At 58.5% G+C, this 24,738-nt stretch overlaps 1 protein-coding gene across 1 annotated transcript in view; it reads right to left on the bottom strand.

Moving 5' to 3' along the window:
* The window catches only part of NFASC (neurofascin), a 172,282-nt gene that overhangs the window by 22,516 nt on the left and 125,028 nt on the right, over positions 1-24,738 (bottom strand). The window contains exons 9-26 of the mRNA XM_036272167.1: positions 23,649-23,760; positions 23,080-23,264; positions 21,753-21,884; positions 19,404-19,547; positions 18,709-18,820; positions 18,192-18,358; positions 17,588-17,735; positions 16,275-16,399; positions 15,470-15,514; positions 14,277-14,378; positions 13,799-13,996; positions 12,973-13,043; positions 11,506-11,728; positions 9,458-9,573; positions 7,624-7,828; positions 5,663-5,785; positions 4,500-4,673; positions 2,099-2,113 (exon numbers count right to left, since the gene is read on the bottom strand). Of these exons, the coding sequence (XP_036128060.1) occupies positions 2,099-2,113; positions 4,500-4,673; positions 5,663-5,785; positions 7,624-7,828; positions 9,458-9,573; positions 11,506-11,728; positions 12,973-13,043; positions 13,799-13,996; positions 14,277-14,378; positions 15,470-15,514; positions 16,275-16,399; positions 17,588-17,735; positions 18,192-18,358; positions 18,709-18,820; positions 19,404-19,547; positions 21,753-21,884; positions 23,080-23,264; positions 23,649-23,760 (2,397 nt within the window). The remainder of the gene's footprint in view (positions 1-2,098; positions 2,114-4,499; positions 4,674-5,662; positions 5,786-7,623; positions 7,829-9,457; positions 9,574-11,505; positions 11,729-12,972; positions 13,044-13,798; positions 13,997-14,276; positions 14,379-15,469; positions 15,515-16,274; positions 16,400-17,587; positions 17,736-18,191; positions 18,359-18,708; positions 18,821-19,403; positions 19,548-21,752; positions 21,885-23,079; positions 23,265-23,648; positions 23,761-24,738) is intronic.

Here is a 24,738-nt window from a genome sequence, read left to right as displayed (position 1 = left end):
TCAGCGCCCCGTGCACAGCGGGAGGCGCCCCGGCCACGGCTGGCCGGGGTTTCCCACCCGTCTGGGGACACCGCGGGGGAGATGGAGAAAACTGAGAAAGGACGGCACGTCTCACTCATCTCTCTGACCCCAGAACCTGTCATGGAGCTGCCTACCAAACACTTCCAGATCTGAGCTGCGTCAGAGGAGGACAGCAGTTTCCAGACACATCCAGGCGGACGGTTCAGTCCAGAAATGCCCACGTGGTGCAAGGACCGCCCTGGCCAAATCACAGATGGCCAGGACAGATGGGCACAGTCCTAAGACACAGCGGGTTCGGGTGCACGGCAGGGATCAGAGTCACCGGTGAGCTACAAACAGATCGGTTTGGGGAAACCCACCCAGGTTTGGGGAGGATGAGAGGAAAGGGAGCGGTGGTCAGGCCCGCGTCACAGATGTAGGACCTGGGTCCACCCGGCGCCCTGCGGTCCTGCAGAGGTTCTCGTGCACTCAGAGCTGAGAACACTGACGGTCTCAGCACATCTCATTACAAAGGGCAATGTGCCTCCACGACCATCGAGCCCAGGAGACACACTGACGGATGGACAGAGACCCCGCGCTCCTTCTGCACGTGAGCTTGGACCTTTTCTAGAAGGGAAGTACAAAGTGGGGTGGTCTGGAATTACACCCATCCCCCTCGAAACCGCCATTCATGACGGGGGCAGCACAGACGGGCATGGATGCTCCGTGAGCAAGGCAGACTCCCTGCTACCAGACCCACCTGTCTTGGGTCCCCGGACGCCAGAATGGGGGAGGTGAACCAGGAGCTGCTGGACCAATGAGCTTCCAGCTGATTCTCCTGGTGCCCTCCCTGGGTCTCGTCTTCACTAAGCCTGCCCAGGCTGCCCTGTGCACCTGCTGTCACAGGCCCAGAAGACTCTTCTGCAACAACCCCCCCCCCCCGAGAACTGGGGAGGATGGCAGGGTACCACAGGGATCTGGCTGACAAAACAAAGGCAAACTGGGGGGGAAGCGGGGTGTGCAACAGAAACAGAATCAACCTAAAATGGGGGTGGGGTAAATGAGAGAAAGTGGGCAGGGATCAAACTGGGCAGAGTGCCACCCTCTTCATCAGCCACCCCTCCGAGTCCTCACCTGGCTCTCAGTTCTCCCCGCTGCCCGAGCCCTTGCGCTACAGCCTTTGCTGTGCCGGGCAAGCCTTGTTCTCAGCCTCAGAGGGTAGGTGAAGGGACCCCGGGGTCCCCTGCCTAGTGTCTCCAGCTTGAGGACAGGCCTTATGTGGTGAAGTACCCTCGGAGGTTCCTCAAGCCCACAAATGAGGACTTGGGAGGAGGTACTCGGTTAGCAGGTCAGCCTCTAAGCTGGGACCTGCTTGCTCAACTCTTCACTTGCGCATCAACCTCCCGGAACCCGAGTGGAGACTGTTCCCAGCACTGAAGACTCGTAGAAGCTGGGTTTCTGAAGGGTGAGGGGACACTCAGCCCATGGCGCCCGGAGACTCCAGATCCTGGAGCACCTGGCTCCGTCCGGGGATGTGCCCCTGGGTGCCCCTGGTCTCACTGGCCAGAGCCCACGGAGGTGGCGGAGCTGGCGCTGGGCCCCCATGCAGCATGCAAGGCCAGCATGCACTGTGCTCACCCACAGGCCACCCTTTCAAGCACGGCAGCCTGACCAGAGGACGGGAGCGAGCTGTGCCCACTCGCGGTGTAGCATCCCTTCTCTGGGCACAGCGGGCCACCCAAGGCCGTTGACCCTCTCTCTGCGCTGACATGTCAAGCCTAGGCAGGGCCCAGGTTGGTTCAAGGAGTAATCACTCAGCTTCAGAGGAAGCTCCAGCTCCAGAGAACAGGTCTGGGGCCCCTACGCGTGAGGCCCCTTCCGTCATCCTCCTCGATAGGGGGCAAACAGTAAGTGGAGGGAGGAGACTTTGATTCTGGTCCCATCCTCTGCACATCCTCCTGGACAGCCTGGCTTTCCAACACTGAAAGGGTGAGCCTGGAGCATGCGTTCTCCCTAGCCTCTCCCTCCTTCTCCGCCTGGCTGGCTCCACCTGGACCACCCCATGCCATGCCCATTACCTCCGCTGCCGGTACGGTACCTGCGGTTGGAGTAGCTTCAGAACACAGCGCCCAAGATGGCCAGAGAGAGGGAGAAAGGATAAGAGAGGGAAGAGAGAACAGAATACAGTGAAAACTACAGGACAAGCAGGCAGAGAAGGTTCTGGCTCACACCTGGCCAGTGTGGTCAGGTGTGGCCACTGCCCTGAGGATGCCAACTAGTGTTCAGGGCTCATGTTTGACACCACTGGGGTCTGGGATGTTTCTACAGAAGCCTCTCCACCTGGGTCTTGGGAGACTTTTCCAACGCACTCCGACTCTACCTCTTTTCAAGGACTATCATCTAAGAGGTGGCAGCAGGCACAGTCGACCTACAGTGCCACATTGGTAGGTCTTTCACCAAGAGGGGGTCCTGCCCTGGCTGGGATGACCTCCGTGAAGCAGGCTGGGTGAGCCTCCAAGACACCAGGACTGAGGGCATGAGGTGTAGGTGGTGTAGGTCGCCAACCCCAGACAAGAGGGGTTCCGATAGCTCTGGGGGAAGATGCTGGACAGTGCGGGGTGGGCGAGAGAAGGGGAGCGTATGGCCGAACCCTGTCCACACGATCTCAGCCTGGGACGGCCTGGGCAGGTGACAGGCCGGAGCCCCGAGGCCCGTCCCTTCCTGCTGCCCTAGGCTTTCCCACCAGTTGTACTTTACGAAATAAGAAACCCAACTGTGGGCCGAGCCCTACAAGGAATTCCTGAATTGGCTGCAAATCCCTAAATTGAGAAGAAAGTCTTTGTCTTCTTGTCGCCTGGGGCTGCAGAACTTTCCCTGTGGTGGTCACTGGGGCTGGACAATGGCGTCTTTATCTGATGTTTTAACTGGGGTGCCATGGGGTGGGAGGAGAGGCTCTCTTTATGTATCTCCTTAGAGTTAAGTAATCAGGAAAGTGCATCTCTCTGGTCTGGTCATGCCTTTGGTAAGAGGCATATATCAGGCACTTACCCGAAGCCCCCAAGCCCTAAGAAACTACCCAACGGTGTTGGAAGGCCAAACTGGGAGGGGGGCTTGTTGTGTGGCTCACGAGACAGAGAGGGTCACAGAAAGGACTGTAGCCATTCTCCAGCTCCTGCCCCACCCCCACCCTGGTGCTGGCCTGTGGCCGGGAAGCAGGGCTGGGAAGCGATGCAGGGCTGCTTATGAGGCTGGATTGAGAGCCCGGGCGGAGGCAACAGAAGCAGCAGGGCCTGGCAGCCCCAGGAAGCGAGGCACTGATGCTCTCTGGGTGGGGGCAGGGGTTCTGGGACGTTTAATCTGGGCCAGGACCCGGCTGCTGAAGCTCAGCTTTCTGGAGAAAGCACCAGACATGATGACCTGCTGTCACCCCTTCTTTGAAGTCTTCCCTTGCAGAGTCAATGCCCCCCGGCCTCCACACAACCGCTGCACCTTCCTCATCCAAACAACATTCATACCTCATGTTAAACTGCAATCGGACATGCTTGCGGATGTCTCCCCTTCTAGACGGTGTGAGCTTAGCACCTATTATCCCCCATTTTGGGTACAGTGTCTAGCACCTCATGTTGTGGGTACTCTTGAAAAGGCTTTTGAATAGACCACGGTACCTCTGGAGAAGCAGTGTGGTTCCCCCTTTCATAGGGCATCTGCTGATATCAAAGCTTCTATAGTCACAAACCCCTAAGAGGCTCCCGGACATCAGCCAGTGTGTGCAGGTGGGCCTGGAGCTCCCTCTAGCGGAGTTCTCAGGCAGGTGCAGCTCCAGCGGGGATCGCTAGGCTCCCGGAAGATGCTAGGACCCAGGAGATGAACCCATCTGCTCTTTGTGAAGTTAGTTTGGCAAATGCCTGTTCCCCAATTCCCCTTCCTTCCGCAGCCTGACAACTCACTCAGTTGAGGCTGCGAGGAGGGACTACATCGACTCATGATGCAGACAGGTAGCTTCAATCAAGGCTATTTACCCTGCCCCTTTGGCCCCACACGCCCTTAGGGAAAGAAGGGGTGTCCCCGGGCCCTCATGGACACTCTCAATATTCAAAACTCCCTCAAGAGGCGGGCACTCTCACTATTCCTTGGGGCTCATTAGCATATTGACTTCCAACACACTTTCCCTCATCGCACCTCTGCTCGGGGCTTGTCCTCTCTTCTGTATTCCCCCACCAGAAAGGAAGGATGACAGATGTTAAGTAGTTGAGCAAGTCAAGGCAAAGTGGGGACCCAGGTCTGATGACAAGTCTAAGGGGACCTGAGCCGTCCGGAGACATCGCCAGCACCTACCTGTCAGCATACAAGATGGGTTCTCTGCTCCGAGGGCTGAAGGACCCACAGCCTCATTTCCTCTCCCTCCCAGGAGGCCGGGCGGCCAGGGGTCGGGTCAGAGTGTTTCTGAGCATCTGAACTGGAGGGGGTCTGTCGGCCAGAGTCTGCCGCAGTGCACCTACCTTCGTTCGGGGACGCTGGTGACTCCTCAGTGACGGCTTCCCCGGAGCCCACCTGTGTCCTGGCGCTCAGGGTGAACCGGTAGCGTGACACGGGGTCCGCTCTTTGCACCGTGAACTTGGTCTGATTGGGAGAGAAGTTTTCCACCATCTGCTTTCCTACTTTGGTTCCGTTAACTGGGGAGACAGGTAAGCGGAATTGAACTATGGCAATGTTGACCGCAGTGGATGATATAATCTGCGGCTGGAAGGAGCAACCCTTCCCAGTTCTGCGGGGCAGGGACATGGTGAAACCTGCCGTGCACCTGCACGCTCGGGGGAGGGGAGGTTTGGTGCAGAGGCAGAGTGCACCTTGATGCCCGTTCGATGACACACCAGGGCTAATACTTGTTCACTAATCTTGTCACTAAGCCTTTGCAACAAGGGCGAAACGTATGAGTTTCTTTCTTCTTTCAAACAGAAGTAGGGCAAAACCCACTAGAGCTTTCAATGGTTAATGCCTCCTCAAAAACCTATTCAATGTACCCTGAAGGAGGAAAGTCAGCTCCAGAGGTCGATCCGGAGCAGCACACAAGCACACAGTTGGGTATTAAAGTTGTTAACACAAACCCCAACCCTTTCCGCCTCCCGACGAGATACAACATCCCCTACTTCAGAGCTTAACGTTTCTCCAACGGGATGACACTCCCATCCTGACATGAACTCCTAAGGTGAGATCTTCCCGCCAGGCTCCTGATGGGCCACTCTAACTTCCTGACAGGTCTACCCACAGCTGCCTTAACCTAACTGACACCCTGTTGAGGTGTCCCCAAGTGCTGTGTGGGTTCCTGTGCAGGTAACGTCTGACCCATCGCATGGACGTCCCATCAGATGAAGAACTCTCTCCTAGACTTGTAGGTATTGGAGACTGTCAGGTCCCTGAGGGCCGGGGTCGGACCCCTCATTAGACCAGAAGTCCCCTTGTCTCACGGGGCCACTAGACGCTCCCTGCAGGAGGGCCTGTGTTCGGAAAGCAGTGACTGGCTCTCATCTGCCTCCCCTAGCCCTATGGGAAGTCTTCCCGGCAATGCCCTCCGTGCCCCGGGCTCCTGGGTTTCTGAGGAACAGTGGTGAGAACGGGGTTTCTGACTCCCAGGTTACCTAAGAGAAAGCAGAGCAAAACGTACAGGGCACGTATCTGAGCGAGTATCCGGTCAGGATCCCGTTGGGGTGCTCCGGGTGGTCCCACTCCAGGTTGATTGTCTGTGGGTTGGGCTGCCGGACGCGGAAGCGCCTGGGGGCACTGGGCACTTGGGGAAGGAGAAGAGAGTGGGGGAGATGAGGGAAGAGAGAGGGGTGGGCGGGGTGAGGAGAGTGAAACAAAGCACAGTGTGAAGGCACTGGTCTTGGCAACCCCCTGCGGGACAGTGTCCAAGCCGGAGCCCATCGTCACCCCAGACGGTGTTCCCCCGGTTCAGGACGAGCGTGGCTCAGGCTGTCTCAAGGGAGGGAGTGAATCTAGGGTTCCCATAGCAACCACCCTGGATCCAGCACACCAGGCTCCGATGCTGCAGACCCCTCCAGGAGGGAAGGAACTGTCCCTGTTCCTACAGAGGCTGCCGCTCCTACTCCTCGGACCAGAATCCTCACCTCCAGGTCCAAGCAGCAGGCCCGAGCCTCTGCGCTGAGCATGCTGGGTTCAGGGACAGAGGACAGAAAGTCAAGAAGGAGCATGTGGACAGGTAAAGGAGGGGTGCTGGGGAGACGGTGATAGTAAGAACCAAAACAAGGAGGAGGGAAGAGAGGAAGAAAGAAAACAAGAGGAGCCCTGGCCGGTTGCTCAGTGGTTAGAGCATTGTCCTGATACACCAAGGTTGTAGGCTGGTCCCTGGTCAGGGCACATACAAGACACAACTAATGGCCCTGGCCGGTGTGCTCAGTGGTTAGACCATCAGCCCTTGCACCGAAGGGTTGCAGGTTCGATTCCCAGTCAAGGGTGCTTACCTGCGTTGCAGGTTCAATCCCCAGCCCAGGTTGGGGTTATGCAGGAGGCAATCGATTGATGTCTCTCTCACATGGATGTTTCTCTCTCTCCCTCTCCTTCCCTCTCACACTCTCTAAAAATCAATGGAAAAAATATATCCTTGGGTGAGGATTAATTTTAAAAAAATCAACTAATAAATACATAAATAAGTGGAACAACAAACCAATGTTTCTCTCTTCCTCGCTAAAATTCATAAATAGCTCTGGCTGGTTTGGCTCAGCAGTTAGAGCGATGGCCCACAGACCAAAGAGTTGTGGGTTTGACTCCAGTCAAGGGCACGTACCTCAGTTGCAGTTTGGCCCCCAGCCCCGGTTGGGATCGTGCGGGAGGCAACCAGTAGGTGTATCTCTCTCACGTCCATGTTTCTCTCTCTCCCTCTCCCTTCCTCCCACTCTACCTGAAAATCAATGGAAAAATATCCTTGGGCGAGGATTAAAAAATAATCATAAAATTAATAAATAAAGAAATAAAAGAAAACAAGAGAAAGTCGAGAGAGGAGGAAGAGAAGGGAAAATAACAGTTAAGGAGGGAGGGAGGAGAACAGAAACGGTTGAAGCCAAGTGCCAAGTTGCTAAGAGAGGAGAGGTGAGAACAGGAAATGAACGCGCGACTTTGCGGATGCCTGTCTCCCAGGACCGGGGCAACCACGAACCTGCAGAAGGCAGGCGCCCTCTGCAGGGCCCCAGCGCCCAGGGGCCACCAATCCCAAGGGCGGCTTCTTGACTGCAGTAGTGAGAGCGCTGTAGGTCCTGGTGCTGGTACAGACCAGCTGCCGCCTGGCAGTCAGGGTGACTGTGCCCCCCTCAGGAGCAGGCAGGCAGCCAGGCTCCCGCGTGCCTGGACGTCAGTCGGCACAGCCCTTCCGGAATTAGGTCATCGGACCACACAAGTGTCTCTTGAGGTGCAACCTCATCGGGGCCGGCCAACGAGGTGACAGTGCCGTGTGGGAATGATGGGAGCTGCTCAGCTCCAGGTCACCAGCTCCTTGAGGTCATGCCGAGGTCAACGCGGGCAGTCCGTGCCAAGCCACCGTGGAGCGCTCCCGGTCCACCGGAACGCGGTACCCTTGTCCTGCCCTCCCCGAGAGCTGCAGGTCAGACCTACCTCCTTCCGGGGTGGTGAACTCCTTGGTCTCACTGCGAGGCCCATCACCTCTCCCATTGACCACCACCATCTCCAGCTTGTAGTTGCTGTAGGGAAAGAGGCGGGACACCACACCCCGGAGGCGGTCGCCAGAGAAGCTGGCTTGCTGTCTCTTCTGAGACACCCACAGGCTCTTCAGTAAGCTGCTCTCCCTCCAGTAGTAGGCCTTCAGGACAGAGGCAGCCGGTGAGGGGACGGTGAGCAGAGCGGGTTAGTTGTTAGTGATGGTGGGGGTGACCGGTCTTCCCTTTGCTTGTCACAGGCTCCAAACCCCTGATGAGCAGCTTATCAGCCCCACACAGGGCTGGGGAAGAGGCCTCCCAGCCCCATTCATTAGCCACTACTGAGCATGCACTGATGTCAAACAAGAGAGGTTTGGGGTTTCAGTCGCCTCTCTGGAGAAGACGCCAGCTGGCCAGACCCATGGCTGTGCTGCTCCATCATGAGCCCAATTTCCAAGCTGGGGACCAGGCTGCCCAGGGAGTTGGTGCCAAACCACAAACGTAAGCCCAGGATCCAGGCGCGGAAAGCTGTCCTGCGCTCAGCGCCTCCCCTCGAGTTGATTAGTTGGGTTGAAGACGGGCAGCGGGGAGCGGTGGAAAGTATGGTTTACCCCCAGAAGTCTGAATGTGAGAAAGGGCTGCTTAAACCCTTCGACGTCCAAGTTCCTTTCAGTATTGTTTGAAGGCCTTTGGAATGGGATGGACGTGCGTCCAGGTCAGCGAGCTGCCAGGCTGCCTGGAGGCACGAGCTTGGAGGGGCGGCCTAGGGGAGGTGGCAGTGTCAGAGGTGAGGCTGACAGACGGTGCCACGAGGTCTGATTAGCGGTGGGTAAGAAGCCAGGTCCGGCTGCCACACCAACATCACCTAGGCCTCCAACGGCAAGGTAAGGAGGAAATCCAGACTTAAGAGGGACCCCGAAAACTGCAGATTTTAGCTAGAAAATCTCCAGGCAAGTAGGTTAAGGGTGCAAGCCAACTGTTAGGGGAGGCCTCATTCAAGGGTATACATCATCTTGCCTGCCTTCCCCCACTTACAAATTCATTTCCTAAGAAGAGACTGGCCCCCTCCATTCTACCCCTAACAGTCCACCAGCTCGATGACCTTAGAGGTCACAGAACCTGTTAGCCTATGGCTGCAGCCTCCTGCACTTCCCGGGCAACTTTTAAGTAGAGCTACTCATGGGGAGAGCCTTGCATACCCTGGGAGTTCTCTCCCTTTTCCCCAACTCAGCTCACCCTCTCAGAGAAGAGGGGAGATTGAGCAGAGACGCTCACAGGCCGGACGACCAGGAGAAGCCAAGAGCCTGGGGGATCCATATGCTGGAAAACCTGGAGTTGGCGGCAACAGGGAAGGCCTTTGTACCCCAAAGTGGTTACGTCTGTTAGTGGGTGCTTCCCAGAAGCAGGCCCGGGAGGTAAGCAGCCCGGCGGGGACCATTAGGAGCAGGCAGGGTGTAGCTTGGTGGTGCTTCGGCAGAGCTGGAGGCGCGGTCACGCGCATGAGCGTGGTGCACTGTGCAGCATCCACGCAGATCCGCCACTCTCGCGTGACTTCCCGCTGAGCAGACTCTCAGCACATCCGTGGTAGGACACATCTGGGGGTGTGTGTCCATATACACGTATCTGAGTGTAATTTGAGGAGCTAACCCTAGACGTCATCTTCTTGAATCCATTCTGGATTCAGCAGCTACCCCTCGGACCCCTTCCGAATACCTCAAGGCCTGCACCTGCTACCCCCTGGCCCTGGTTATGGAACTGGGTGGTTAGGCGGGGCTGGGAGCTGGCTTCCTCACTCGGTACTCTCTGAGCTGGCCCTGGACCGTGTCGGGGTAGACTCGGTTCCACTGAAGGCTGATGGCTGTGCTGTTCAGGACGCGGATTTTAACGTCAGTGGGTGCAGCCCTGGGATCTGCAATGTGTTGGGACAGAGAGCAGGTTATGCTGGCACGGCTGGCCCCAGGACCCCAAGTCCCCTCGACGTGGTGTCTGCTGGCCATACCTCCACCCCACTCTGGGCCCGGGGTGCACCCTGAGGGCAGGGGCCATGGGGAAGGCTCAGAACAAAACGGTGGCAGTCCAGGTAGGAGGGCAATTATTTGCTACCTCACACGTGGCATAGTCTTTGTTAGCCCCTCCACTCCGTTCCCCACCCTTCCACCCTGCTGCGCGGCCCAGGAGGCCACCCCTTCCGACTGCGTCCTCTGGGCTCCCTGGTTCTCAGGTTTCCGGATGGGTCTGCCCAACGGGAATCACCAACAGGAGGTCCTGAGGCAGCAGGAGAGGTAGCTATTCCCCGGCTGCCTGTTTGCAGGGCGAGGACGGGCGGCGCTGCATTCTTCTGCCCAAGGCTATTGCTCCGGTGGGTGTCCCTCGATGGCATGGTGACGCGCCATCCCCTGCCCCTTCACGGCTCAGAGTCCTCCTCTGCTGCAGCAGCCCTCCAGGTGGGTCACCACCCCTTGCTGCTGTCCCTCTATCCCTGTGCTCATGTTGGAAACAGTCAGCTTTGACTGGCATTTGTTTACTGCCAGAAAACAGTACCACCCGACTAAAGGCGCTGACTACAGGCACCCTGCCCATGACTGCCGGGAAAAGGAGGGCCACTCCCTCCCCGATAACTGACGCCTGCCCCCCTTCTCCATTCCGCTGCAGACGCAGTTCTGCCCCATCCCCTCCGCCCATCACAGCAGGGGCCACAGGGTACAGATCAATGGAACTACGGGGCAGTCCATGAAGTTCGCGACCGGATGTCTCACACCCACCATCCAGTAGTCTCCTGTCCAGAAGTGTCTGTCACCATGGTGATGAGGACAGAGGGCCTGCTGACCCCCTCTGCTTATCTCCCAAGCGGGTTCGATTCATAATCACCTCCAGAAAAGTGGGGCACAGGGCCCAACCCTCACTTCTTTGCGTCTCACTGTTACAAACATTACCAGCCCCACTCCTGACTCCAGGCTCGGGGCCCTTCCCAAAGTCATTTTCGGCCTGCTCGCGGATCTCATAGGGCACTGTGACTGCTCCTCCCTAAGACCCTCCCCCTCCCTTTCGGGTACCCCATGCTCTTTTAGATCAGATCAGAGCCAGACCCCTGGGGAATGAATCACCCTGACGCAGAGGGGCTCTGCTCCGCTGACCCTCCTGCTGTGCTAGGGACAAAGAAGCCACCCCAGTCTGGGAACCCAGGCACATACTTTCACACACATGTCTAGATAGAATCTTGCCGATTCACCCAGTGCAAGCCTTAAAGAACTTCTCTTTTTATGCTCAGTTCAAGGGCCAGGGGCATCACTAGGGATGCTGGCAGGTGGCTGGTCCGGTGCTTCCAGTCTGGGGCCCTGCAGACCTTCTGCATCCCTGCAGACTTCCCCTTGGGAGCCTGGGGAGGGGTCTGGCTTCTGGCCCTGCTTCCTGTGGAGGAGCTAACGGCTCTTTGGGATGCACAGTCCTGAAGGCTTTCTTGGCGCAGCAAGGACTGGAAAGAAGGTGGAGCAGAAGGCCTGGGTTCTGTTTTCACACCTGACATTTGCTATCGTGTCATATCGGTGAGTTTTCCTTAGCAGGGCCTCTGTTTCCACATCCACAAGACGAGAGTCCTGGACTAAGTGATGGCGGTCAGTCATTTTAACTCGTGTTCCGATGCTGCTTCCGCTCCTGGCATTATCAGGGCCCCTCTGTTATCACGCAGGCCACCGCAGGGCATTTCTCTTTCCTGAGAACTAGCGGTCCTCCCAGGATGTTCTTGGAAGTCCCACGACCCACCCCAAGGTTCCTAGCCTGTGAGGGTGGCCCTTGGGCCGTCTAGCTGGGAGGTCCTGGTGGGAGAGAGGGAGAAGGTACTCACAATCTTCTCCGGAGTAACCGATGACCGTGTCCGGCTCGGGGCCCTTCCCAAAGTCATTCTCGGCCTGCACGCGGATCTCGTAGGGCACGTAGACAGGGGTCTGCCCCACCACGTAGCGGGAGCCCCACACTGTGGCGTTGTTCCAGGTCTCCCGGGTCTCTCTCCGCCGCCACTTGACGATGTAGCGCAGGTTGGGGCCAAAGGCGGAGGTGGCATTCATGGGCTGAGCAGGGAGAGACAGAGGGCAGAGGTGGAGGGGGCAGACCCACCTACAACTTGCCCTCTCCTTCTACTCCGAGTGCCCCTCCCGATATGCCGCATGCGGACCAGCCCCCACCTCTCACCGAGTCCTGTGAACCCAGCAGCATGTAGATTTTCTGTGACAAAGGCGGCACCCAAGACCTGGTCCTGTGACTCCCACAGGTACCAGCGCATATGAATCCAGGCATGTCTGTTCCGCCCTTCCCGACAGGGCAGCGTCCTCTAAGCGCGGGTGGAACCCTGTTCCAGGGAGCAGTGCCCTGGAGCCCACAGGACGGGGCGTGGACCACGAACCGACCGGGTACAGTCCTGAAGATGTGCCCGGAGTCTGGGACACCAGGCCCTCAGCAGGCGGGGTGGCCTGGACTCCAGACACCCAGCGTCCTGTTTCCATGACTCACGGCAACAGCACAGACGTTGTAACGGTCCAGTGGCCGAGTTTACATCTCTCGGGCTTGGGAGTGGTTGGGGGAAAGTCATTTGGAGGTGACACGTCCCGTTTTGATTCGGAAAATGTAGTCAGTGAGCCAAAAAGGAAGATGGGAGTTTTCAGTCTGGCCTGGAGTTATCTAGTCCACTCCTGGACTAAGAGAAGGTCTCCGGTGAAAACGTCACAGCTGCTGGCCTCTCCGTAAAGGGACTCAGAGCACCCCAAAGCGAGCGCTGGGGTGCATGCCAAATCTTTCCCAGAGTCCAACCTCAGTCCCTCCTTCTTCTAAAGAAGTCCATTTTAGCCCAGCCGGTGTGGCTCAGTGGCTGAGCATCGACCCATGCACCAAGAGGTCGCTGGTTCGATTCCTGGTCAGGGCACATGCCCAGGTTGTGGGCCCGATCCCCAGTGGGGGGCATGCAGGAGGCGGTCAATTGATGTTCTCTCTCATCAATGCTTCCATCTCCCTCTCCCTCTCCCTGCCTTTCTCTCTAAAATAAGTCAGGAAAAAAACAATTAAAGAAAAAGAAGTCCATTTTATTTTGCTGCTTCTCTCTCTGATTTTGCCAGACTGCCACCAGTCACCTCTGCTCCTCTCTCCTGTCTTAAATCTTGTCTAGACACACCCCCGCTTGGTTTCTGGGTGCTCAGCGCAGAGAAGAGGGGCCACTAAACCAGCCAGGTTGCCGGAGCCACCCTGTGGCCTTGGGTGCCAGGGGAATACGGGGCCCGGGTGCGGGCCGCCGGCCTTCAGGCGGGGCCGGAGGGACACTCACCGTCCACGTGATCTCCATGTTGTTCTTTCTGCTCCCCTCGCCTTTCACGTCGCTGGGATTGGACTCAGGTGCTGGAACCAAATCGACAAAGTTCAGGTCCCATCTGTGCCCGACCAGGCATGGGAGCAACCTCTGCCCTCCCACGACCGGTCTCTGCTCTGCTCGCCCTAAGGGTCTCTCTGCCTATGTCTCAGGGGCAACGGGGCTCGCCCTGCCGTTTCTCACGCGTGTGGTGCGCCTTCCCCGCTAAGAGTGACCCCCCGCCCCGAAGCAGGGCTCATTTCTTTTCCATTTTAATCCCTGACCAGACAGATTTATCATGAGGTTTTTCACACCATAGATGGTCATAGAGCCAACTCATTGTGGATTATCCACTAAATACGTTTAACAGCAGGCTGGTGTATCCTCGGCATTGAACATTTTGGGGGGATGTCAATGAGCTGGTATGATGTCAGAAATCTAACTATTACCCAGGAAAAGAGATCTGATAGCAGACCAGATTGCATATTTCTGCTGCGAATCTTTGCCATGGCTCTTCCCCCTAACGCAGACCACCAAGAACTACTAAAGACATCAGTAGTAATAAAAATGACAGTTACCATTTATTGAGTGCGTACTGTATGCCGGGCATGGTGGTAAGTACTTGGATCGCATTTCAAATGTGATCCTCACAACAGCCGCAGCTGGCGGCGTGAGCATTCTGGTTCCCAGAGGCGGAAGCCCGGCTTGGAGAGCGTAGGTAACCCACATTGTGTGGCTGGGGCTGGGGACCCGGTTTGAGCTCAGTCCTGGTTCTGGCGCCTTCTGTCGGCCCCCAGGTACTCACCTGCCCCGCTGGTTCTGTAGCGCTCGGACGGGAGGCTGGGGTGGCTGCTGCCCACCTCGTTGACAGCGATGACCCGGAACTGGTAGTTGACGTACGGGGACAGCTGGAGGACGGCCGAGTTGACACTGCCCGGAAACTTGGAGTGGTCATGCCAGACCCCTGGCTGGAACTGGTCCTCTTCAAACTGGACGACATAGTCTGGGTGGGCGAGGAAGACAGAGCTGTTTCAGGACCCGAGTGAGCAGACTTGCGCCCCAAAAGCACTCCCCCCAGGGGTCCACGGGTCTTCGTGATCCCCCTCGGGGGACAAAGGCACAGGGGGAATTCCTAGAAGACACTGAAGGGGAAACCCAGGCTTCCGTGGGCTCTGTGAACAGCCCGGGGTCAAGTGAGGCAGCGGGGGAGCCAGAAACCAGGGCAAGGCCACTCTGCGGCCACTGCCGCCCCTCTTCCCTGGGTGGCGCCGGGCCCGGCTGACCTGTGATGGGGCTGTTGTTGTCGTCCCCTGGGATCCAGGTCAGCCTCACACTCCTCTCGGCCAGGTCCGTGAGCTCCAGGTCCCGGGGTCGGTCTGGCCGTCCTGGTGACAGAGGGAGAAGACACCAAGCGGGGCTCCCGAGTCAGAGCCGGTCCCTGCGCTGGGCCCAGCCCTGGGCACCCCGTGGACAGGCCCCTGGCGGCCGAGGTCAGCACAGCAGGTACCTCCCAGCCTGCCCTGGAGGGTCGCCCAGGAGCCCCCCTCCCCTCCGGGCTTCAAGGCAGCACCAAGAGGAGCCTCCAGTTCCACCCCCCCAAGAGTATCAAAGGATGCGGGCACAGAGAGAGAACTCGGGCCAACCCACCCCATCTCTGCGGGTGGTCGTAGCAGGCAAGCATTTAGAAACGCTTTTCACTAGACGCGTGTTCATAACATGTAGGAAAGGCAGAGAGGAAGTGTGGAGTTTTGTCATTTCTCATGGTAATTCTTTTCTAATCTGCATGTCACGGCTGTGAGGGAAGGAGCCAGAGGTGCTTGGAGCCCGGAGCGGGGCAGACAGGTCCAGGGAGTGGACGAGACAGAGGGGCCCAGGCCAGGGGAGCCGGCTTCCTAACAGCAGAGAGGCAGCGCCTTCTGGGCCTGGGCTCGCTGGATCCCCTCGCTGGGCGTCAGTGCCATCCTGGCCAGGGGATGAAGCTGCCCTGCACTGACTGGTGGGGGCAGGATAGTGTTCCCCCTATATTGCACCTTGAACCAGCTCTTTCCACACATTGGCCGATTACTGGAAGAATCTGGAAGGTGAGTCACACGGACTCACATTTGTGTGCGCACAGACTGTCCGTAAATGTGGGCCCACAGAGAACTCAAAGCGTGGGCTCTCCTGGCTGGGTCACACATGTCGGAGGCCACGGAAGAGAACAGACCACCCACGGGTGTGGCGAGTGGCCGGAGGAAAGGGGCTGGGTGAAAATGGCAGCCAAGGACTCGCAGCTCAACCTGCCAAGGAGCCGGTCGCCGGAGCAGGGCCGACGCTCAGGAAGTGGCCGTGAGCACTTGAAGGAGCCGATTGGGCAGGGAGTGGGGAGTGTGACCGGCGGCCCACACAGCACATCCTGGCCGAAGCCTTCTTCCCTTAGACCCCCCGCCCCGAGCCTAGCGAGGGTGTGGCGAGGGTCCCAATTAGTATGAATTACCTTTGGGCAGGGCAGCCAAACGGTTAGTTGGAGTGGTCTGATCAGCTGTAAAGGTAAGACGGGTTATCCAGGTTAGCAGGTTATCTGGGGTTAGAGGTGTTCTAGGAGGGTGGGGCAGGCAGCCGAGGCTGGAAGTCTGCCCCGTGACCTGTTCCTGGCACAGCTTCGCCCTCCCGTCCACAGATGGCCCCTCACTCCCGAGTTTCCTTCCCACGTCTCCTCCATCTCCTCCTGTCCCAGCGCAGCTATCACTCCTGGGCCCCCATCTCCTGCAACCCTGCACCCCGCTGCGGAAGGGACAGGGATGGCAGCAGACAGAGGACGGTGGTGAGGAACCACGCGCCTTCCCCAGGTTTGGGATGGCTCAGGGTTCTCGGCTCGCCCGGATGAGGGGTCCCCTGCTCAGCGCACAGTGCCCTGGGATCCCATCAAGAAGCAGAGGGCAGGGAGCGAGGCAAGCAGAGGTGTTGGCAGGACAAACACAACATCCAGTCTTGCTTCAGTGACAGATTGTTTTAATGAACTTAGTGGTTTAGAGTTAGCTGTGAAGTTGGTGAAAATGACCCCGACAAGAACCCCTGGCCCCTTCCCGCTCTCATGCAGGTGAGAACTGGGGAGTTAATCATCCTACAAGGAGGCGAGTCATCCAGCACAGCCTGTGTGCAAAGGAGCAGCTTCCCATCCCTGCTCACAGGGCAGGAGGCCGCCACACCGGGCCGGCCCACGGGCCGCAGACCGTCCAGGGCCCACGCTTCTCTGCTGCAGGAAGGGGGAGGAGGTCAGTGCCCTGGGCAGTGGCAGTTACCTAGCACAGTGAGGTAGGCCTTGGCCAGGTCCTGGTCCAGCTCGGTGCTGGCGATGCACGTGTAACTGCCCTGGTCCCGCTCGGCCACACCGAAGATGGTCAGGGAGTCGTCTTCCTTCTTCATCCTGCAAAGGCACCGGAGGGGTTGGGAGGAGGGCTCGCGGGGGGAGTGGGGAAGAGGCGACGGGGTGCCAGGCACTGCCTGCTGCTTTCCCCTGGGACGAGGGCGGTGAGTCAGGGACGGGAAGCCTCACAGGCGGGGCTGGGCAGCCACAGCCCTCCTAGGGGACATGAGGCTCCATCTCGATGCTTCGGGACAGACAGGGCCTTCAACAGCACGTATGGTGCTTAATAAAAGGGAAAGGAACATGGGTGAGCGGAGCATGGCCCTGAGACACTTCACTGTCCTCAAACGACTGGCTGTGCTCTGTGCCTTCCCTGTGCTGGGCTCCCCTCCAGACTAGAGCACAGTCGGACCCACCCCCAAAAGGCAGATGGAGACCCCTCCTCTTCCCATACTCCAGCTCTATCTTCAGCCCAGACGGGTCTCTGCGCCCGTGAACCGCCTCCCATAGAGGGAGGGCACCAGAGAGCGGGCAGGCTTTGAGCACCAAGTGTGGAGTGTCTGCACCTGCCCCAGGGTGCATCCCCTGCCACAAAACCAGACGGTCGCCGGAAACAGCTGGTCCCTGTGGCCAACCTCAGGGCCCCTCAGGGGTGAAAGAGAATAGAGCAAGGAGCCCTGTGGAAGGAGCCCGGGACTCACTGCACGTCAGAAACACCTGTGGGGACGTGTGACCACTATCAGGGCCTGAACCCTCCCCCAGCACAATTAAATCCGAATTTGGGACGAGGAAGTGGGCCGGTTTGGGTCTAGTGAAAGTGTCCCAAGTCCAACAGGGGCTGAGAACCACACTAACCAGAGTGGTCCTAGTGGGCTCAGGCCACCCCTGCCCTCTGCTGGACAACAGGGGTGCTGCAGGCAGGCCTGAAGATGGGGCTGTGATGCAGAAGGGGAGGAAGGGAGAGGGTCAAAACAAAGAGAGGAGGAAAAGAGGAGGAGTGAGGGGAGAGAAATGGAGAGACAAAGGAGTTGGACAGAGAAGAAAAGAGAAGCAGAGAGCTGATGGGAGAGAGGGAGAAGAATGCAGGGTGGGGTTCTCCCCTGAGCTGGGGGGCATCACTGAGGCCATCCTGCCCAAGTCAGCAGCTGCTTGGTGACATGCATGACACAGGTTCTTCAGTGTGTCGAGCAAGGGAAAGGGAAGGAGCCCCAGACCAGCAGCAGGAAGCGATCAGGTAGGAGCGGAGACCTGTTCCCGATGTAGAGCGGCTCATCGTCCTTCAGCCAGGAGACCGTGAGTTTCAGGGAGGGGTCATGCTTGACCCGACACTCCAGCTGCACTGTGGTTCCCCTTTTGACAATCTGGTCCTCTGGCATCCGGTAGATCCTGGTGGGGTCTGTGGAGAAACCCAGGGTGCTTATCACTGACACGTTCTCTGCCCATTATCCCAGCACAGACCCTGCAATACATGCACAACCTCAAGGTTAACCCGACCAAGGGAGGTGGCAAAAATAGCATCCCATTGTGTGAATGGGGGAAGCCTGGCGTGGGCGATCCCAAATAGTAAACAATCCCCAAATCCTTTCCATCTGGCTCGGCAAGATATGATGCAGTGCCTGGGGTGGTGATGGGAGCAGGTGTGGGTAGGTTTCCCTTCCTAATGCCATCTGGACCAGGCTGATAATGACTCAGTGTTCCCAGCACCCAAACCAGCTGGCCACTGTGGAGGACACACAGACCCACTGTGGGTGTCCCACTGGGGATTAAACATGAGGTGTGTGCGGATAACTGGGACGAGACAGCTTCCCTCCCCAGCTCCACCCGCCCTGCAGCTACCAACCAGCTCCTTTACCTTTGACCTCCAGGCGGACCTGGTTTTCCGCTTTGCCCAGGATGTTGGTGGCGACACAAGTGTAGATGCCTTGGTCCTCTTTGCGGATCATCTTGATTTCCAGACTGCCGTTCTCGTAGACGTGGTAGTTGCCACCATCCAGGTTGCTTCCTTGCCCATTCTTAAACCTCACAACACAGCAGCAGAACACACAGCATACTGAGAAAGGGCCGGCCCAAGGCGGGCGCAACCGCTCAAGACAGTGTGGGCAGTAGAAGGAGCCCCACGCTGGAACCCGAAGCCCTTATCCTCGTAGGGTCTGCCTCCAACCACTGCGCAGCCCCGCGAAGTTCCTGCCCCTCCCTGGGCTGTTTCCTTCCCTGCCCAAGGGGGTCGACCGAGCGGATCTGCCAACTTTCTCCCCGCTTGGGCCCTCAAGGTTCCCAGGTTTTGCTAAATACCTAGTATGGGCCAGACAGGACTGAAAAGGGTGAGACAGGTGACCCTTGTTGGGGAACCCTGGACGCCTGGAGCTTACCATCGGAGCGTGGGGATGGGGGACCCAAAGAAGGGGCAGTCCAGCCGTGTCCGGTTGTACAGGATCACCCGGATGAGCTGGTTCCGTGGCGACAGCATCCGGGGCGGCACATCTGCAATCCCCAGACAAGCGACCTTGGGTGGGGCGTCTCACTGGCCCCCCTCTGTGCCCCCGGTCTCTCCGTGCAGCAGCTTGCCACGTGCTGACGTTCCCTCCCCCATGCACGGGTCTCCTTTAAACAGCCTCTAAGGCTCAGGTGAGGGAGGAGGAAGCGTTCCCGTTCTCAGCCTACGCTCTTTCCAATCCACTTCTGCAAAGCATTTCCCCAAATCATCCAGCGGGTTCTGTACCCACCCCTCCCATGGCCCCCTGCTCCAGGAGTGCTGCGAGTGTCCTCAGAACCGGTCCCCACTCTGCGACCCACGGGGACCTGGGCGAGCCAGCGTGGCCACGCCAGGGAGACAGACAGCCCCGCTCTGCCTCAGCAGGGGCAGGAGGGACCGCAGCTGACTTCCAGCGGGGAATTCGCTCTGTCTGCGTGCCCAGCTCTGTGGCTCAGTCCTCCCTCCTTCCCACAAATCTCATCCTCAGCCTCCATGCTGCTCCCGCCAGCCTGGCTGGTCTCCGGAGAAGAACGTGCGCCTATGACATGACCACCCAACAGGCAGCCTGCGGGGAGCGGACGGGATACTCACCCAGCACGCTGACAAAGGCGTTGGCCAGCAGGTAGCCGTGCTCGTTGGAGGTGTTGCACTGGTACACTGCCCTGCTGCTGATCTGGGTGTCCCGGAAGATGATGGTGTCCCCGGCCACCTCTCGGTTTGGGTTGGGGGGTGCCGCTGCAGAGAGGAAAGATGCTTCTGGTGAGAAATGGGGGAGCGCAGGTGCAGGGAACCTGGGCTCTGCCCAGGGCTCCCCAGCAGGACTGGGTGTCACGGAAGCAGCAACACTGGGTGGCTGGCAGAAGACCCAGCTTCTGTCCCCCCCACTGCGCGGCTGGGTGACGTGGGGTCCGTCATTGAACCCACTGGAGTTTACTTCGCAGTCTGTGCAGTGGGGCTGTGATCGCCTCCTGTGGCACACGCTGTGGCAGCAGAAAGGGGTCTGAATTCTGACTACTTCCTGCATCAGTCTCCTTGTGGGCAGAGGGGGGATAACCGTGACCTTGTGGGGCCTATACAAGGATGACCTGAGCTGTTATGCAGGTGTGAGTCCTTGGCAGAGGGCCCAGCCCACACTGATAGTTACTGTGGTTATTATTTTAATCTACTATGCATATGCTTAAGTATGTTTTGAAAAGGACAAAGCACTATGGAACCGGAGAGGGTCTGTCACTGGCCTGTCGCTTTCCCATCCTCTGAACAGAGCATTCTGCAGACACTGACAGAATTAAACCTGAAGGCTGGTGCCTGCTAAACACCACGCCAGTCCTCGTATCTGCCAAGCCACCCGGTGGCCCCAAGAAAGGTGTCCTGAGCTCGGAAAGCACAGGTGGATGGGGCTGGGACCCCGGGCACATCGATGTCTTTCTGGGCCTCATTTCCTTCATCTGTTGAGTGGGAGGAATTATTCCCACCACTCCCCTATCTAAGGAGGGTTAAGAGAAATGTACAAGTAAACGTTTTCTATAAATGAAACATACGGCAACATTTCTCATCTTTCATCACCGGAAGGTGACTTTCCTCTGTAAGATTCCCGGACTGGGCCAGATGACTGGGCTTACATGGTCCGTGGACTCGTCGGATCACTCAGACCTACAGCGGCAGTCGGCGAGGAGCACGCAGGGTCCGGCCCCGTGGATGCCACTCCACAGATACCACGTCTGAGCCCAGAACCGGGGAATCAGCAGACGGTAAACGAAGACGCGGTCGACATCCTTATCACCCTTCCCCCCTCCGCACAAAGGCCCGAGGAGGGCGATGCCAGGGACGTCAACGCCGCCTTGCCCAGCAATTCTCATGGACCAACTTCCCTCCCAGTCACTCCGCATAGGTGACAGGTGACTTGCCCAGGTCCCAGGCTCAGCTGCAAGTCCTGGGCACTGTGAGGTGTGAGCCTTCGTCTGCCTGGCGTCCCAAGGCTGCCAGGGTGGGGAGAGCCAGCGGCAGAGCGCAGGCATGTCCCCGCCTCTGCCGTGTCCAGGGGGAGGACAGCCACGGGTGCTAGATGGTGCAGGCATGGTGTGCTCCCGCAGCATCCCAGCCGCACCACGCACCGGCCACGTGACTCGGGCGATTGCCAGCACCGGCAGAGCCCCGTTCCCGCATCTCTAGCGTCTGAGGTTAGAGAGGACAGGGAGGCAGCACCCCGGCAGTGGCTGTGGGCAACACGTGTGGAGAAAGGGGCTCTCTCACCCTCTCCTCCGCCTGCCCCCGGCCCCTCCAATGCTGCTCTTCCGTTCGGCGCTGAGTTCTCTCCATCTGTTTTTTGGCCCCCCTGGCTGACATCACCGTTTACATGTCCTCTGACCCCTTAGAGAAGGCAGTGTCAGGACATTTAACCAGTAAAGGCACCCGGAGAGAACATGATGTGAAAACTTGACCAAGACCTCTGGCTGGAAGGGGCCTTGGACTCCCTCACTCCAGCCATCCGGGCAGGACGACATCTCCCCAAAGTCTGGGCACACTGAGTGACTGCAGTCGTGCGTCTGTTCTCATGGGGGTTCTGTCTCACACCCTCAGCAGAGCGGGACCTGGGCAACCAACTACGGGTTACTGAGCTCAACTCTGCCTTCCAAGCTCCAGACATCACTCAGAGTCCGAACCCCAGGAGATGCAGCCGCAGACCCCCACCTTGACCGGGACTCTGCAGTTGTGAAGGGCACAAAGCAGAGAGTAATGAAAAAACAAGGGAGCAGAAATCCCCTAAACAAAGAAAAACAACCACGGGCTCCTGTCCTCTCATGCGGACACGTGGCAGGTTTCCTGCCCCTTGAGGTGGCTGCCCCCTCCCTTCCGGGACCACCAGGGCTGCCCGCAGGGAGCGCTCAGGAGCCTTGGGGGCAGAGAGAGCAGCGTCAGGCCAGACGATGGTTCGTTACTCACACTGCAGAGGCTCCCCGTTCACCATCCACTGGACAGTGGGCTTGGGGTTCCCGTTGGCTCGACACACCAGCCTCCCGTCCTCGCCAGGGGCCAGGATGAGGTTCTTGGGCTCGTCCAGCCAGTAGGGAGCAGCTGGAAGACAAGGGCAGCACAGGCAGGGAGTCAGACGGCACGGGGCGGGCAGGAGAAACCAGACGGACTTCCTCTAGGAAGGCAGGAGCCTCTGAGGGCCGGCCCCAGCCCCTCGCCACGGCCCAGGGCCATCCTCACGGGGGGACGCGTCCAGCCTGCCTGTGGCCAACCAGAGACGCTGACCTGCCTATTTCAAGTTCACAGACCAAGTGCTCTAACCTGGGCTGCTCGTGACGGGTCCCTGAAGAGCTTTTAACGAACACGGACGCCAAGGCCCATCTCAGACCTACTGAGTCGGAATCCTCGGGGGGCTCCGTGTGGACGCTTTCAGAGGCCCACAGGTGACCATGACCGCACGCAAGGGCCCCAGCAGGGGAGGTGGGAGGCGGGCCTGGACGTGCACCCTCCCGGGCACTGAGGCTAGGCTAGAGCAGAGCTCACAGCTGGCCACGGCTCTGAACCGGAGAATTCCAGATACGTGGATTTTTCTGAGAAGAGGGTTCTTTGGATCAAAGCTCTTCATACTCCCCAAAAGATTAAGAACCTCTGGGTTGAGTGTAGCGCCAAAACCAAGGTCACAAGCTCAACTGAGTACTAAGGACGTCCTTGCACTGTGGGGTCAGACTTCATGATCCCAATCACTCCTGCGGCCCCACTGAGGAGCAACTGGGAGGGGCGCCCCAGCACCCATGGCTGGGACCCATAAAGGGACGTGTCCTGGGGCTTACCACAGTGCAGGGGGCCAGCTACACTCTCAGGGGAGGGACGTGGTTTTTACAAAGATAGTTTGGGCCATGGGGACTCTCCCTCTTTAAAAAGAACGAAGCACAGCACGCAGACAGCACAGGGAGAAGACGACACACACGAACAGGGATGCGAGATGAAGGATGAAGGTGATGGGTGCGGATCAAACAGAGCATGAGATTCACCTGCTGAGGGAGCCCAGGAGAGGTGGGCGATAGTCAGGGTGATCTTTTCCCCTTAACATCCATCTCTCTCTCTCTCTCTCTCTCTCTCTCTCCCCCCCCCCCCCCGCATCCAGGGGTGACACCATCCCTGAGAGGTCATTGTTGCCGCTGACCAGCGTGTTGGAAGTTTGCCCCAGCCACCCTGCCCCGACCACGCTCAGAGGAAAGGGTGGCCATGGCATCTAGCGCTGGCAAAATCACCATAATGAGAAATACACACGACGTACCCTTTACTCTCACCGAGATCGTGCGCCGGGTGCTGCCCATCTTGTTGGAGGCCAGGCAGAAGTACTCCCCAGAGTCTTCCTCGGAGACGTTGGTGATACGCAGAGCCTTGTTGAAGTTCTCGAACTTGGCCTTGTCAGACGGGAGGTCCCCACCTTTCTTATACCACACGATGTCCGGCGTTGGGCTAGGAGAGGGACCAAGTAGGAAATAGAGGTTTATTACCAACCGCAGCCCTTCTACAAAGCCCAGGACGCCCGGGTGTCCTTCAAGGGTACTTGGGCCCAGAGGACACATGTCCTCACACGGCTGATCTCTTCTACAGAGGGGCTGCTCGGCATGGGGCACCTGAGGGACTTACCTAAGGTCACACACGACCCTGACTCGCACAGCATGCCCTTTCCTCGTGTTCCAGAGAGGCGGCCAGAACGGGACGGAGATGACTATGGTTTGCAACGTCCTCACTAAGGGCTGTCTGCTTCTCTTTTTGCACCCCCAAATGTGGCAAAACACAGCACCGACTCCCTCCCCACCTCCCGGGGGCAGTCGGAAGTGGGGAGCATGTACGTACACCCCAGAGGCGATGCACTCCAGCAGGAGGTCCATGCCACGCAGCACCATCTGACTGCTCGTGCTGCCCTGGGGGTACATGAAGCTGGGGGTTCTCTCTGCAACTCCTCGGGCTGAAATAGGACAGAACAAGCTGGCTGAGCCCCCGGCCCTGGGGGCTGACCCAGATAGGCCAGAACCGACAGGCTAGAAAGAAATGTCATCACGCCTCTGCGTCCCCCGGCCCTCAGAGGCTCCGAGGCTGGACCCTCCCAGCCGCAACCACCCCAGGGCTGGGCGTCATTACGAGAACGTGTTAGGAAGCGTGGGCTCCTGGGCCCCACCGGCACATGTGTGAGCTGCTCTCGGTTCTGAAAGGACCTGCCAGGAGGAGCCAGGTTCCCTCTCAGTCCCCGGGCGTGGGGGAGGGGCTGCCTGAGCAGGGAGGGGTTCATTCTTCGAGCATCTTGCCTGGGACTCCAGAGGCCAACTGGGTGGCCCCTGGGGAGCCCATCTTAGCAGCCGTGGAATAGAGACGGCGCACGTGGGGGCCCCAGGGCAGACAGCCTGCTCTGGGGCCCCGGAGACAAGAGGCTGCGATGGAGTCACAGAGCCCCAGGTGAGCAGTCAGGGGTGCAGGGAGCCTTAGTGATGTCTTCGCAAAGACATGGAGAGAGTTAATGAGCAGAGATGACAGGAAATCACTTCTGGGGCCAAGACCATTCTGCTCTTCACTAATGACTTAGGCAGGGGGCTGGGGAGAAGGGTGTTAATTGGATGTGAGGCACTGCGGGAGGGGAGAGGCAGGTAGCGGCCAAGAGGGAGGTGATCTACGATCCCCCTCGGCTGGGGTAGCTGCAGGGTCTGAAGTTAATGACACGCACAGGTTTGAAGCCAGATGGCCATGGAGATGGACACTGTCAGGGTGGCTGCTTCCTAGTGGGGGGGCCATGCCAGTCTGGGCACACCCCAGCCGCGTGGAGCCCACCACCCGAGCCTCACGGCTGCCTCACAGCTCTTGGTACAGTGCTGTGGAAATGGATGTGATGGAAGGAAGAGGAGCAAGGAGTTTCCAACCAGGACCCAAAGCACAGGGACACCTGCCCAAAGGT

Source organism: Molossus molossus, unplaced genomic scaffold (genome assembly GCF_014108415.1).
Source record: "Molossus molossus isolate mMolMol1 unplaced genomic scaffold, mMolMol1.p scaffold_m16_p_20, whole genome shotgun sequence".
In the NCBI taxonomy this organism is placed as follows: domain Eukaryota; kingdom Metazoa; phylum Chordata; class Mammalia; order Chiroptera; family Molossidae; genus Molossus; species Molossus molossus.
Note: the sequence above shows the minus strand (reverse complement) of the source record. Positions and strands in the feature narration are given on the sequence as shown.